Source organism: Corapipo altera, unplaced genomic scaffold (assembly GCF_003945725.1).
Source record: "Corapipo altera isolate COAL_440 unplaced genomic scaffold, ASM394572v1 113, whole genome shotgun sequence".
Taxonomy (NCBI): Eukaryota; Metazoa; Chordata; class Aves; order Passeriformes; family Pipridae; genus Corapipo; species Corapipo altera.
In genome coordinates, this window is record NW_020884895.1 from 3,143,873 (window position 1) to 3,159,426 (window position 15,554).

The 15,554-nt window shown below is 44.7% G+C and overlaps 1 protein-coding gene across 14 annotated transcripts in view; it reads left to right on the top strand.

Annotated features, from left to right (window-relative positions):
• Window positions 1-18: 18 nt before the first annotated feature.
• AP2M1 (adaptor related protein complex 2 subunit mu 1) overlaps window positions 19-15,554 on the top strand; it is a 28,523-nt gene continuing 12,987 nt past the window's right edge. For 3 of the 14 annotated variants that reach the window (XM_027647388.1, XM_027647392.1, XM_027647379.1), the window contains exons 1-3: window positions 19-70; window positions 11,286-11,402; window positions 15,008-15,013. In XM_027647388.1, coding sequence (XP_027503189.1) covers window positions 11,329-11,402; window positions 15,008-15,013 — 80 coding nt within the window. In that variant the 5' untranslated portion in view covers window positions 19-70; window positions 11,286-11,328. Of the gene's footprint in view, window positions 77-955; window positions 1,018-6,642; window positions 6,665-11,285; window positions 11,403-15,007; window positions 15,014-15,554 lie in introns of those variants that run through there. The other 11 variants (XM_027647385.1, XM_027647389.1, XM_027647390.1 and 8 more) reach the window with 9 other exon arrangements.

Here is a 15,554-nt window from a genome sequence, read left to right on the forward strand (position 1 = left end):
GGGGGGGCGCGGGACGAGGGGGGGCGGCGCCGCCATCTTGGGCGCGGGGCGGCAGCGGCGGCGGCGGCGGCGGCAGGTGAGGAGACCCCGGGTCGCGCTCCGCTCTCCCCGCAGGGCTGCGCGGTCCCTGGCCCTCCGCCGGGCAGCTGCCTGCGGCCGGGCTCCCTCTGCCGCGAGAGGCCGGGCGGTGGCCGAGCCACCGCGAGGGGCGGCTCCGTGGGCGATGGCCGAGGGTGGGGGTCCGCGGGCCTCCCCGGGGCGGGGGGTGGCTGCAGGGCGAGGTCCCCACCGGCTGCCCGTGGGGACGGGAGCGAGTCCGCAATCGGGAGGGAAGGTGGGGCTCCCCCGAGAGGGCTTTTCCTTAGCCCCTCTCTGAGGGGGTGCTGGGCGACCCCACTGTCGCACATTGCTTGGGGCTGAGGGGGCTTATTAACTGCTCCTGTTAATGAGCTCTCCGCCGGGAATACCTGTGTGGCAGTCCTGCGGTGCTGCACCGGGTGAGGGTGGGGACGGAGTCGGGCTGTGTGTGGCACAGGAAGGCCGGCACCGATGTGTCAGGTCAGCTTGAGCAAAGGTTTTTTACAGTCAGATCTGGCCGGAACTTTACCGAAAATTATTTGCCTGTACTGCTGATCCAAACGTGAATTAGCTGGGTCATGGCTTGCACCCTTTGCTTCCTCCCTGGAAAACCTACTGAGGCAGAACGCAGCGCCGCTGATGCTGAACTGCTTGTTCTGAGGCTCCCATCCAGCAGCTCTCCTAGATGGGTTTCGACTTCCATTCTTCCCTGGGCTAGGTTTTTGGATTTGGGAAAGCTGAAGGAAGCACAGCCTGTGTTTATTGCCCAGTACAGTTAACCTCTCTCCCCAATGGGAAATGACTGGGTTTTGATCTAGTCTTCTCTCCGTAAGGTGTGTGAGTCCATGATCTGTTTTCTGCTTGCTTTAGTATGACAAAGCTGCTATCAAGTTTTAGCCTCAGGCTGCCAAAATCTGAGCCTGGAACTTTCCCAGATAGGTGAGTCTGGATGGCTTCTGTGGCTCAGAAGTCTAGGTATTGCAGGCTTCTAACTGTATATGGGCTCATGTGGTGTCTGATTGGGCAACGTTTGCTTGAATGCTGTCAGAGCTGTAGCTAGTCTTTTTTTCCTACAGTAAAAACTGTGTGTGTTCCTGTGAGTTTTGCTTGGAGGGACAATCTCAAATTTGAAGAGATGCTGCCAATCTGTCTACTTCCATATTTTTCCTGTCAGAAGGGAGGCATCTCTCCTCTTCTGTAGGAAATGCCATCTTACTGACATCTAGTGACAAAGATACCTGGTGTTCTTTGGGCTGCAGAGTGGCCATGTTCCAGGGAGAGGATTGGAGATGCCTTTGAAGGGTATCATGGCCGGCTCTTCCTCCTCCTGAGTGAGAGAGCACAGTTCTGGTCCTTGGAGAGTTGAGTCTTGAGGCTCTGCAGGGTTACATCTTGAGTTCTTTCAAACAAAAGAGGACTGGAAATGCACTCCAGTTTGATACTATCTCTGTTGGTTTTGTTGTAAGTTTGTTTTCTTTTTGGTGGAGCAGGAACAATCACTAAACAAAATGGGCTTTGTAAAGAAACTTCCTGTGAACCTTAATTAAACTTTTCTTGTCTCATCCCTGCATCAAAAAGTAGTAAAGCCAAGACTATCTTTGGCAGCACAATGTCTCGCACTGGTTTTCTAAGTTTATACTGCTGAAGACCATTAGAGTATTTAAAGGCTGTTCTTAGGGTTAACTGGAGGATGGAGAAAAGTGCAGCCTCTGGTGCCAAAATATAATTGGTCTGAAAGGCAGAGTCAGCTTCTTGCCTTTAGTGAGTGACCTATGGAGTCAAAAGTTACTGGCAAGTCATGTATTATTTTGATCTTGGTGGGAGGTTGGCAGCTCAGCTAAAAGCTTGCAGGCAGAGGCACAGAATGTGAAATGCAGTTATCTGCTCTCCAGTAACAGTAGAGAGAGAAATGCTGGCAAGTCAGGGCACCTAGACCATTAGTGGTCTGCAGAATACAAGGTCTTACTCAAACTGCACTCTGTACCTCTACCCTCTTCTGTCAGAAGACGAACAGAAAGCAAGTCACTGTTCAGGTTTCTGGCTCAGGAGTGAAAAGCAAGCAGAATTTGCTTCAGACTGACTTTAGAACTGGTAGAATTAGAAGGCATTGGGGCCATTCAGATAAGGTTGTGATCAAAATAAGGTGGAGAGGTGTGTTAATGCTGTTCCTGTGATGTTTTAGCAGAGTAAGGGAGCTTCTCGTGTTTCCCCATGTCAGTATTTATCTCTTGTTACTGTTCAGAGTGGCTGTGTGCTGCGTGGCACGCAGAAGGAGGCTGTAGGAGGAGAGCCTGTTAAGAGAACGTGCTTCTCTTCCTGCCCACTGGCTATGGGGATTTATGGGATTGGGTTTAAAATAGGGACAGTTTCTCTGAAACTGATGGGTTTATCTCAGGAGCTCTTTAGCTCAGGGTATGCCCCTTAAGTAAATTATGCAGCCTGTCTTTCCCAGGATGAAGTGATTGCAACTACTCTGGTTTAAAACCAAGTGCAGCCCTTGGCCTCCGGGAAAGTGACTAATGCAGCCCTCTAAGCAAAGCTTAGGTGCTTGGATTAGCTGGTGGGGTGATGGCATCGTTGTGAGCCTTAAGCCTTTTGGGTTGATATTGGCTAGCACTAGCTTGAAAGGATGGGTTTTCCCAACAAGTCCAGTTTGCCAGAGCAGCCTGACTAATCCTCCTCCTGCTTCAACTGTTGTCACTTGTCCAAGATCATACTGATTTCTGGAATGCAGAAATGGTTGCAGTTGGTGATTTGCCCTCAAGAGCTTCAGTACTTCTTTTGGTTTCTTCCTGGATGAGAATTCGAGCAGCTAATGTACCTTGAACTGCTTAGTTAGATAAGCTCATTAATGCACAGAAGTCGTACTTGCTGTTAAGTCAGAACCCAAACTGTCTTTTAATAGACTACTAAAGGGGTTGGTTGCTTTACACCAGCTTATTCACTGACTTGTGATTACTGTTTTCTGGATGTGCTCTGTAGATTACAGAAATCAGCATTCCTTTTTTTATTCAAAGTAAGTGATGTCTGTGCTGTGGGAAACTTGCAGCCCCTTAATGAGAGTGACAAAGTCCAAGTAGCTGGGTCTTGGGCTCACTGCTGATAATCTTGTTTGTTTGTATCCTGTACTTGATGGCACAGGGGACTCAGTGAAGCTCATGGCCTGTATCACCGTGGGGCTGTGACCAAAATGGCTCTGCAGGTGAGCAGGAGTCCCCTCAGCCCTGCTCATACAGCCCCCTTGGCTTGCTCTGTCAGTGACTGGTTGAAGGTAACAGGCAGATCATGCCTCATGCTTATTTTCCCCACCTGTAGTGCCAGACTCTCCTGGAGAGGTCTCTCTGTGGTGAGAATAGCACTCGCACAGCTGGCTTTGGAAAAGACAGCTGATCCCAAAGTTGCCTCCTAAAATGAAAGGACAAATGCACTCTGCACCATCAGGATGCTACTGGTGCTCATCAAATCCTGGGGCTGTTGGGGTCGTAAAGTGAACCTGTAGTTACATTCTTATATTGGCAGTGTAAGAACTGTCCCTGCAGTGACTCTGCTCCTGAGCAGTTATTCTTGAGCTGCCGTGTCACCACTGCACCTCTGAAGAGAGGACACAGAGGATTTGCTGATCAGATGCAGCCAGACCTGGCTCAGGAGTTCCACAGATTCTGCATGCATTGGGCTTAGAGAAACTGGTGTGGAAAGATAAAAACAACTGTGTTTTCCTGAGACAGAAGTGCCAATATACATCCCAAATTTATGGTGACTTTGGTACCCTTAGACTGTAGGCACATTACATTGATAATGACATGTTTCTTCCAGACAGTACCTAATTCTTTTAGAGCTAGAACAACTAAGTGTCTCTTGCCTTGGACCTGCAGCTGCAGTTACTGCAGCCATGTTCCTCCTACCACTGTAGAAAGCTGACTCAAAATTCACTGGTTTTCCTCAGCAGTGAATTTGAGAAGATCAGCTTTGTTTGTTTGTTTGTTTTCATTTGTGCAAATATGGTTACAAAAGGCAGAGAACTGTGTTCCAAAGCATGTGATATAGGTTGAAGCTACCCCTGTCCCTGCTGGTGCAGGGAAGGATTAGTGGTCTATGTGGTGTCATCTGAAAGGTCTCAGGTTATGGGACAAATGTATTCGAGAATATAACTTGTTTGAATATCTGTATATCTGGGATTTAGGCTAGAATTTAGTTTTGTCTTTCATACCCTAATGAATGGATGACTGGTACTACAGTGGTATCTTGTTTCTGGTGTGATGCTATGGCTTCTCAAGTAGGGACACCATGGGAGGCTAATGCACTGGACAGAACTGGAGGATTGGTACCGTGTGCTGTGGTTTCTGGAAGAGTTACTGCAGATACAAACAAACTGCTCCAGAGGGAACAAACTGTGCTGGTTGGTCGATTCTTTATGTGTGCCTTGTTTAGTCTAAGAAAGCTCCGTGCTGCATGTTGTTCATTTTTCTACAGCTATTCTAAGTCAGAATTGATGAAGAGGAAATGGAAGAGGAAGGCTGGGCTCTTACATGCTGCAGGAGGGACCAGCTGAATCTTGACTTGCTAAATGCAGGTTTAGTGCATCGTCTCACTAGGTAGCTCCCAGTTCAGCCACTTGTTGCATCCCAGAATATGTGAAGCTACTGACAGTCCAGCAACAGGATTCTGCTGCCTGGCCCTGTGCTCCTGACTGCACCCACACATTCCAAGTGGCTGGCACAGTGTAGGCCTGAAAAAGCAAAGTCTGGCTTCTGGAGAACCACCTGTTTTTAGGTCAGACCTAAAAACCACAGCATTTTCCATCTCTGATGGATTCAGTGGACAAAACCAGGTTTTCAGATACTGTGCCTTATGGGCTCCCTTGGTCTGCAGCTCACCTGCTGCAGACTGACTTCTGGGGCTTCATCAATCGTGTTGTGATGGTTTGAGAGAGAGACTCTCCTTAATGCACATCCCCTGCACAGTGAGAGCAGTGGGGCATGATTTGAGACAGGTATGCTTGATTCTCGAGGAAGCTCCTGTTACCATGTCAGTCACTGTAGGTCCAGCTAATCCTGCTGCTTTTCTGTTACATAACTGCTGAAATGCATTCAAATCTGCATCCCAGACACTTGGTTTTATGCACATTCTCTTTTTGTAGCTGGCTGTCTTAATGCTGTAACTGTGCCACAGTTGCTCTAAAGGTGTATTTTAATGCTCTCATCTTCAGTGAAGTGAAAAGGTATTCTGGAAAGTCATTTCCATGTCATCTTAACTCCTAGTGGGTTTATAAGTTATGTAAAAGTATGTGGTCTGTCTGTGATGTTCTTCATGATCCTTTTCTATTTATGGGTTGAAATAGAAGTATATGGGAATGTGAGCACTTGGCAGGAGGGTAGGAAGCATACTGGCCTTAGGTGTTTGTAGGAGCTGCATTCAGATTTTAGATCTCATTCCTACCCTGGTAGCTGCTTGAAGAATGCAGAGTGTATTGGGAGAGGGCTGTTTTTCTAAATTGAGGTGATTAGTCACCAACTGGTGTGAATTAAACATACATGTGGATCATCTCTGTACCTTAACTGGAAGCAATCCATCCATACTGGAACTAGAAAACAGGACTGTAGCTACCAGTGTGGAGCGAGTCACCATATGTTCAAGCTGGTGAAACAGAAGGAGTGGAGCTGCAAAGCTCTGAAAATGCAGTTGATAGATCATTAACCCAAAGGCTTCAGCTAGAGTCATCCTGGTTTCCAGGCATTTGGTGATAAACAAAGAAATGGTGGGCTTTGCTCTTAAGCTGTGTCTGACAGTGAGATATTAGGCTGAGGAAGCTCAGAAGCAGTGTAGGGCAATCTCCCTAGAAAAGGCTGACTGTGGAGAGGAGCAGAATGAGTCACTGAAAGCTGATTGAGCAATGCTTTCTGAGTCATGTTGCTAATGCACAGAGAGCAGATGAACCCATCTCCTGTGGTGGATTTCTTATTCTGAGGCCTTCTGATTCCAGCAGCCATGAGTCACTGAATGTCAGTCTCAATATAATTTGAACTCTGTTCGCTGCAGTTCTTAACCACTGCAAGCACTAGGATCTTTCACTTCCAAAGCTGATCTGTAAAGAAAACTATTAATTGTTTTAAAATGTGTGGAAGATCATACCATGTCTGAGTAGTACCACTAAAATTCTCATTCTAGTTGCAGTGTAACCTTGAAATAGTTGAAAGGAGTATCTGTGAAACTTGTACTGAAGCACAAAGGAGGATCAAAACAAAGCAGGTTTATTTTCACTGCAGCCACTTCAAGGAGAGCCACTGTCATCTTAAAGAGCCATTCTTCTTGCTAAGCTTAAGCAACTTTCTTTTGCATGCAGCCCTTTGTATAGCTTTCTTCTCTGTTCATAGATCTCTGCTCTTGTCAGTCCACCTCTTGAGTGTCCAGCTGTGTAGCCATGCTTCCATGAGCTGAGGGAAGTATTCTGTAGTGGAGATGGAGTGCAGTCACTCTGATGTTGTGTCTCGCAGGGATGTGAGGCAAGGCTTGAGCAAAAGACTGGAACGTTGTCCGTATTCCCTGAACTCCCATCGTGGGCAAACTTGGTGAAGCCTGACAGAAAGCAGTAAGTGCTGTGAGCTGTGTTGATTCTATTGTGCTGTCTATGCTTGTGATGCTTGGAACTCTTCAAGATGCTGAACTGCAGAAGTCAAGCAGGAGCAAGGGAGATCTGCTTATAAATGTGTTAAATACCTTGTGCAGTTGAGACCTCCTTGGTCCCTGATGCCATTAGATGGGAGTGCAGCAAGAGTTGATACTGGTTGTGTCCTTCAGCTACTGCAGATAGCTGGTGCAGTTGGGTCAATCATCTAAACCTGTTTCCTTGTATTCACTTGTTTTTAACTCTTGTGACTTTGCTGGTACCTGGAAACGCTTTACCAATTGTCTGACACAAATCAAGTTAGATAAATTGTACTTAAATGTGAATTCAGGTTTAATTTGTGGAGCTGTAGAATTGTGGGTTCTTTCAGGCTTGAGGAGGATCGTAACTGGTATGGAGGCAGGCTGCTGCTACACATGAAATAATGCTAGTGCCTGTCTCAGGTATATTTATGCTGGTAGGCTGCCATTATAAAACAAACTGGCAGAATGGTCCTGATCTCGTGGCTAAATCTGTAGGAAGGAAAAGTATCACCTCGTGTGTTAACCAGGGGCTGACACAGCACAGAGCCAGTAACTTCTGACTCTAAGCAGGTTTGGTGTCGAGCTGCATTGCCAGTGTAGCACAGCTAACACCCCTCTGCTGGTTGGTGGCAAATCTCTGTGTACTTCTGTTTTGTACCAAACAAGGATTTGCAGTAAGAGTACTCCTAGTCAGTAGTCATGGTGGGGGTATGTGTGTAGATATGAGAGTATTCAAAGTAGTAAGGGCAAAGTAGATTGAAGAGGTGCAGATGGGACTATAAAATGGCACCCTGAATTCAAGATACAGAATGGTACATTGGTGCATATAGGAGGTGGGCAGATGAAGGAGCAAAGGCAGTTCTAGCAGTACTTGTAATGTAGTTAATCAACTTGAAGACTGAATTCAGTGTGATCTTAGAGTAAGGATAAGTGATGAAATAGTTAGCTTCTTGCTGAGTGGTGGTTTGAAAATGTAAGTTAAATATCAAGAACCACTAGAAACAGATCAAAGCAGGGGATATGTGGTTGTCATACTGTCTTTATCGTGCTTTGCTTACATCTTGAAAAACTTGTGCAGTTTTGTGCTCACTTCCAGAAGCAAAGCATTTAGAGGAAGGCACTAAGAAGGACAAGAGCATAAAGCAGTTTCCCTGTGAAGAGCAAACTGAATAAGGTGGGAACATCTCATTCTGGGTAAAGGGTAATGGAGGCATTGGAGAAGATTTGCAAAATCCTGAGTGGCCTGGAGATTAGAGTATGGGGGGTAGTTCTTAATTGCTTTTTCCTGCACTTGAACTGGAGGCCATTAAACAAAGCAGGGGTAAGGAAGAAAAAGCAGGCTTAAAACAAAAAGGAGGATGGTTTGTACAGTGATTATAAAAAAACTGTAATGTGGTTTGTTGGTTTGTTTGTTTTTGCCCTGGGATGCTGCTGATGAGAGGAAACTGGGCAAATATTTAAGACATTCATTGAGAGTTCTAAAATAAAAAAGCCATTGCAGGGGGATCTCCTGGGGAGTGTTTTCTTGACCTGTCCTCTGTTACCTGACTGCCCCTTCCTTGGTGACATTGGAGACAATACACTGAGCAAACAGCTCTGCAGTATGAACCAATGCAGCTCTTAAATGTGCCAGTGAAGCTGGAGCCAGGAACTAACCTTGCATAGAAAGTTTGAGGCTTGAACTCAGCTCCCAGTGTATTTTGTATGAGGAAGAAGCCTAGAATTTCACTGCATTGATGGAGAATTTTTTAAAGACTGAAAGCCCTTGAATCATGCTGTATCTGCTCTCCATCTAACATGTTTTTACTAACATAAAAGATGAGGAAGCAGTTGGCTCTGCTGCCTAGTACTGTGATGCAATTAAAAATGCTGATTTCTGCCAGTAACTTTAGTGAAGCTATTACAGAGTATGTTCTAACCTAACATGAGAAAGCAAAGCCTCATTATCTCAGTCAACATTTAAAGTTTGTAGATCTTCTTAAGAGGAGACTTTTAATTTCCATTGCTAAACTTGATCAGCAGTCTTCTACGTGTTTTACGGTAAAATAGCAAAAATTCAAGGCTTTTTGAGAAAGTGTTTGGCTTGTCATGCTGGCAGGAGGCTTTGTCTTGTATATGCTGTGTGTCTGATCCTGTTGCTCATCAAAGCAGACGTTTCCTTTATGCTAAAAATAGTGAAACAAATAACTTAAGCAGCATTAAAACCCAAGAGGGAGATTATTTTTTATTTTTAAGACTAGGATGTGCTTTCTAGGATTCTTCTGGAAAGGGTTTGTAGGATTCTTATGATCCAGCTTTGACCAGTTGCATAACCTTTCAGGAAGCTATTCTACACAGTGCAAGTCTTAAAGGGGACACAGGAACTCTTCCTCACCTTTGATTGTAATAGTCCATATCTGAATGTGGAAACCAGCACTGTAGCAGTCTGAAAACACATCCTTGTTTCTTATCTGGAATGAAAAAACTAGTAAATGGGAAAGAATTTCCTAGAGTGGGCAACAAGTTGCTTTCACTGGTGTAATGGTGCTCATTTTTTTCATCATTTGGCCTGTGTGAATGACCTTTCAAATGTTTGCTGAGCTACAGCTTCAGCATCTGCCAAACTTGTTGGGCAGCTGCATTCAGTTCTCCGTGTTTTGGGTTCCAGCCCTGCAGGTTATCTCTCAGTGGCCTCCTCGTGCCTGTTAGGGCTGTGTGTGTAAGTAGTTGTGAGTCTGTGGTACAGCCACTTCCTTAAATCTGAGACAGTGGTTTTGTTCTGTTAACCAACAGGGTTGTCTTCTGGGATGCTGACCTTGCTGCCACTACACTGTGTAGCCTTGGTCCACCTGTGTGGGACAGTGAACAGCCACAGAAGGCTTTTCCTACTCTGGAACTACATGGGAACCTACTACTACAGAGGGTTATGCCTCTGTCTTAACAAAATATGGTTACAGAGGCTTGTCCTGGAAGTAAATTCTGAAGTTATAAAGTGTTAGTTATGGGAATGGAAGAAAAACATATTTGAAAACATCTTCTGTGCTAGATGGAGAGTCAGACATCAGAAATGTTGATGACAGTGCCATGTGAAGCCACTGACAAGTGGCAGAAGGCAGCCTGTTAATAGCCAGAGACACTTGACCAGCAGAATGTGGGAGTAAAAGCCAGAAAGTTCATGACTGAGCTTTGGGAAAACTGTTGCTCTCTTTCTCACTACTTTAACTTAACACTGACTTTTTGGTTCTTTTTTCTTTCCTTTTAATGAGCAGAAGCAGACATCTGGAAGCTGAAGACCCATAGCAGAGAAGTATGAGTAATGTTTTTCTGTGAGGACTCACTAGGTATAGCTAAAAATATTGTTGTTAAGGTTTAAGAAATTAAAGGGAGGTTTTTTGTCTTTCTAAAATTAAAAGTAGTAGCTGCACTATAAACCTTGCTTTAGCACAGAACTCACATCTGCAGTGCCTTCAAATGGGCAGCTACTTCAGTTTATTAATTCTAACTTCTAGAGGATATGTTACTCTTGATAATCCAGAAGTCACTTTGTCCCTCTGATGTGTGTATTTTTTTTGTATTCTCTTTTTTTTCTGACCTTTGAGATGATCCAAGGTTGGGTCACTTTAACTTCATTGTTGCAGTGTTCCTGAACAGACACATATCAGTTCACTGTCCACATGTGTCTCTAGACTGGCCTCTCCCTATCCTTTCTGCCCAGCCCAGACAAGTGGGTGTAGGCTAACCCACCCAGACAGCAGCGTGGAGATGGTTGTTATCTAATGCTCTGCAGTGCCAAAGCACAGAAGTACGTGTGTGCTCATCCCAAGGCCTGCCCTGTCACAGCTGTAGTGCTCTTCTCGGGACTAAGCCAACCAAGCAGTTGCTGCTGTGGGTATTATGACTTGGACCTAAGTGTATAGGAGGGCATGACTCCAGGAATGGGATCTGCTGAAGTAGCTGTATATTTTTAAAAGTCTTCTGCATCAATAATGTCTACCAGCTTTTTAGCTCTTTCCAAAACAGTCTGCCTTTGAAGAAAGAGGAGATTAGCAGTTTAAGAGGGTAACTTCTGAGGCACTGTCCCCCAATTCAAGTGGATCATGGTTGAGATCTCCCATTCCAGTGGTACCTCATAGCAAATTGTTCTCAGTTTGGATTCTGAACTGTGTCTTGGTATGGCTGCTAGGGATTAGCAAAGGCTCTTAAACTGATGTGTAAAAACTGTGTAAAAGTGGTGATACACGGAGGTGTACTTGCTGCCAAGAGCCCCCTGCCATATGGTGATAGGCTTGATGACATCTCAGACATTTGTGTGAACTGTGTTCAAAAAGACTGTGAACTACCTCTGATTGATACCTCAGTCTTTGGAGAGATAAAGGGTCTTTGATTTGCTTGTGGTTCCAGGCCTATGTTTTTTCTCCCATTCAGGGGGTATGCCGTGGATACTAATACTTGAGGCTTAATCTGTCCATGCTGATTTCTGTAATGAGAAGTAAACCTGCATCTATTTCAGTGCCAATTTTAAGCTTCAGTCCTGGCTACAAATTGTTGCTGTGCAGCCCACTGATATATGCCCTCTCTTGCTCCAGGTATTAAAGCAACATGGGAAGTGAAGACTAAAGTTCCACCATGATTGGAGGCTTATTCATCTATAATCACAAAGGAGAGGTTTTAATCTCTCGAGTCTACCGGGATGACATTGGGTAAGTGCTTCCTGTTGCATCCCTGGTCTTTGCATTTCTGTGTCATTTTGGTGCAGTAAACAACCCAGAGCTGCTTTGTTCTGCATTAGCTGTGCATGCATGTAAGACTGCAACTCAACTTGCTGCTCTAGGCTTAGTTCAGAAAAAAAAAAAGTTTAAGCCCTGGTCACCTACAGTAAAGGATGGCCTGCAGCCAAACCTGGGTGGTAGGTATCTTTTGGGTGGTAGAGATCTGGCCATGATTCCAAATGCTTCAGCCACATGGATTGCCACTGTGGGAGTCCACCTCACTGTAATCATTAAAACTTTACAGGAGCAATAATGTGGGAACTGTCTGTCACACACTATAGCCAGGGCTCTGAATTAGTTTCAGACACTGAAGTCTAACATCAAGTACAGGCAGGCAGGAAACCATGGTCTTGGAAAGTTTTATCTGCAAGCAGTCTCGTAGTAACCATGGCTGTACTCCTGAGGCTGGCATTCTGTCCCCCAGCTTTGTATGGCAGCCTGCTATGGGAAAATCTGACATTTATTGGGCATTTAAAGTTGTGGGAAGCACTGAAAACCTTCAGTAGATTGTAGGTGTCTTATTGCACTTCAGAGAAGTGTTACAATGCTCACTTGGAGTGGATCTGTGCAATCCTTAGGCTGCTAGTTCCCAAAAGGGATCTTACTAAAAATATGGTGTCTTGTAGGCAGTGGATAGTGCTATAAGGAACCCACTATCGAGTGATGGTGCTGCTTGGGCTGAAAACCGTAAGTCTAAGGGTTTCTTGCACAACAGTACTCTTCCTATTGGGTTTTCATTAGTCAGGCATTGACTGGAAGTTAGTAATTAAGTTAACGAGTTAAGACAGCTAATGGAAGCAGAGCAGTGGTAGGTGTTAGTTCAAAGTCCAGTGAGAGAGATCCTTGAAGCCAGTTTAGGAAAAAATACTTTTTATCAGGTCTTCACAGTGACTAGTAGTAGGATGTGCTGTGAAATAACTCTTTGCCATAAATTACAAAAAACAGTCAAGCCAGTCTACCTTCAGATTGGTCTGGTCTGAAGAGTGTATCCCTTCTGGTTATGGGTTGTCTAGTGGAGGTTAAAAGTTGAGGTAGAACTAGTAGCTAGTCAAGGCTTCTTGTACTGTTTCACTGAGGGAGGAGTAATCAACACAGTGTCTGTAATGAGGCTTCACCTAATGAGCTTTTAAGTCTCTTGGCTTGTTCTAGGTCAGCTAAGGCAAAGTAACTGTTCTAAGGTTGACTGAGTTATTCCAGGACTTCCACACATAGCTGAGCCAAGGAAACATTGTATTTCTCAAGCAGAAAGCCAGTGGCTATGAAGTTTTGCCTCTTCTCTACTATGCAAACTCATTTCAGTCTTCAGTACTTGTTAGCTAAAGCTCTTCAGAGCAGTTCACATGACAGGTCTGACTTTGTAAAGCTGGTATCACAGTGACTGAGCCAAGCCAGTCTGGATTATAGATAAATCTTGAGAATGTTTCGGGTGAGGGCTAGGGACACTTTTACTACAGTTTCTTGCAAAAATATTTTTTTGTGGTTTGCAAACTTGAAACACTTAAAAAGACTGTGCTCAAGCTGGTGTTTATTCAAGAAGGCCTTTTAATTTAAATGGCATTCTGGCTGTGGAGATGTAAACTGGGGAGCAAAGTACTTATTTTTAATGTGGTCTTCTATTGCTTTTTATCTTGGCTTATTTCTCTTATAAAGTGAGTGCCTTATGTTCAGTATGTGATAAAGTACTTCCTGCTGGCCAGCCAGACAAAACTAGAAAATGTTATTTCCTTCCTGATCCTGTCCTAACTTTTTCACTTGGTAAAGGGTGCCAAAAACGTTCCAGTGTTTTCTCTAGGACTTGAGGAGTTAGTGTTCCCTTGTGTGAAATCATCCGTTCAGTTCCTGTGGAGGTGTCAGTCTTGTGACTTAGGTGGAGCTGGTGCTGGCTGTTAACCAAGCTTGCTCCCCAAGGTGTTGGATTCCTTCTCAACAGGCCTTCAAATTGTTTGGAGTTTTTTTAAATGTGTAGCCTTACAGAACAAGGTGTTGTAAAACGGCTGTGTCTCATCTTGTGGTGTAATCAAGTAACCAACAATCTTGCCGTTTCCTGGTCTGAACATTAGCATCAATGCCAGATCTACTTAAAAGCTTTTAGTGTCCTAATCTTCAGTGGGAGGTAGGGAATAGCCATGATACTGTAGTTTGTACTCTGTAGAATTACTGTTTTTACCCAAACAACCAAGTAGTGGACTTCTAGAGTACTATACAGTTCTTAGTTCCTAAGCAGTAGATCTGAGGGCTGAGCCCACCCAGCTTGTTGGGAGGTAGGTTGAATAGGAAATGAGCATAACTGCTCCCTGTCTTTGTGAGTGATTGACTCTTAGGACTCCTTGGTCTTGGCCATTGCCTTTGGCATTCTGAAGCCTCAGCCTCTGAGTTGGGGGATATTAAAGGTCATCTGTGGTTACAAGAACACCTCCCCTTGCACTGTTTAAGGGCCTAAAAGAAGTACATACCGGCTCAGATGTAATGAGCAAAGTGACAAACATGAGGAAATCCTTCTTCTGACTTCATTAAAGGCAGAAGTACCACAAAACTTGAACTTTCTTTGCTTGCAACTTAGAATGGCTTTGTTGCATGTAGCGCGTCTGTCCGTATAGCAGCTGGCTGCATGTATAAGCAGCTTTATTAAAAAAAGAGGCAAAACACCATGCATTTAATTCAGGGTACCATGGAGGGCTCTACTGTGATTTTCAGGTGCCTTGTTCTTCAGTGACTTAGTCGTTGGGGAACCTACCTGCATTTAAGAATGCAGCTATGTAATAAAAATTAAGCTATTTGGGACTGAGCAGCTTACGTGATAAACTGCATGCACTTTAAATGTAATAGACTTTGGTTTCTGAGCTTCTAATACATCACGTCGGCTTCGTGGCTCTTGATTCTTAAGGAAAAAGTGCAAGCTGGATAGAGCAGTGTCTGAATCTGCAGGATGTGCCCTATCTCTCCAGATGTGCTCCAGCTCTATCAAACTTGCTGTATTTCCTGTTGGCTGGACCAAACCAGAAAGCATCAACCCAAACAGCTTCAAATGAGAAGTACTGTCAGAGAAATTCCCACCCAGACATGTAGCCTTGTTCTGAGGCAGACTGGGAAGAAGATACCTGATACTCTGCTGTGTCCCCAGGTGATGCCTCTGACTGAGGCTTTGGGGTTTTTCTTCTCCAAGGCCTGCTACCTATATTAGCAGAGCAGACTGGGTATCACTGATGTGATACAGGTGCAGCTCATCTGGAATAAATGCCCAGTTAGCCCTAAAATTCATCCAAACAAGCCAGTCCACACTGACAGCCTGACCATGGCACGTCAGCGTTGTACCTTGCGAGGGCTTCATTGCTGCCGTAGCTTGTTACTGTCCATCCAATACCACCTTGGCCTTTTGTGCCCAGGAGCAGGGGGAGGGGGTGCTGTTTGGTCTCTTCTTATCTCTTTGGATTCATTGTGCCTTGTGTGTGTGTTTCTAACCCTTTCTCTTGTTGCTGTCACTCCTCCTTTCTCCGCTGGCGCCATTTCTGTCCATCCCATCTCATTGGCTGCTGTAGCAATAGGTAAGAGACCACCACTGGCACTGCACAGTGGGCACCTGGTGTGCTAGAAAAGCCTCCCTGACCTGAGGCTTCTCCTCTAATGTGCACCAGTCTGGTTACTGGTTCTGGTTCTTCATCTAGTGGGTTAGAACTTGAGGCTGGGAGGGCTAATGCTCCAGAACAAGCTGGACTTTCCTTACAAGGCTTACCAGAAGGGAGGATTGGGGCTTTTAGATATTGTTATTTTATATTAGATTAAATTACTTATGGAAAATCTTGAGTAGAAATGAAATATTAATTTAACTCAAACTTGCAAACCTTCTGGAGCAATATAATCTGAGAAGTATTTGAAAGACAGGATTTTGCTTATGGGGAACGTGTTTACTGCATATGTCCCCAGACCTTCAAGGAGCAAACACCTGCTGTGATAGCATATGTTCCTTTGAATATCCTTTGTTTTCAAACTTGGAACTATCTGTTGGATTGTTGACAACTCTCAGTGCTTACAAGCGTTTGTATGCCTGTATCCTTGCTTGCAAGGATGATATTACTATCTGTTCTC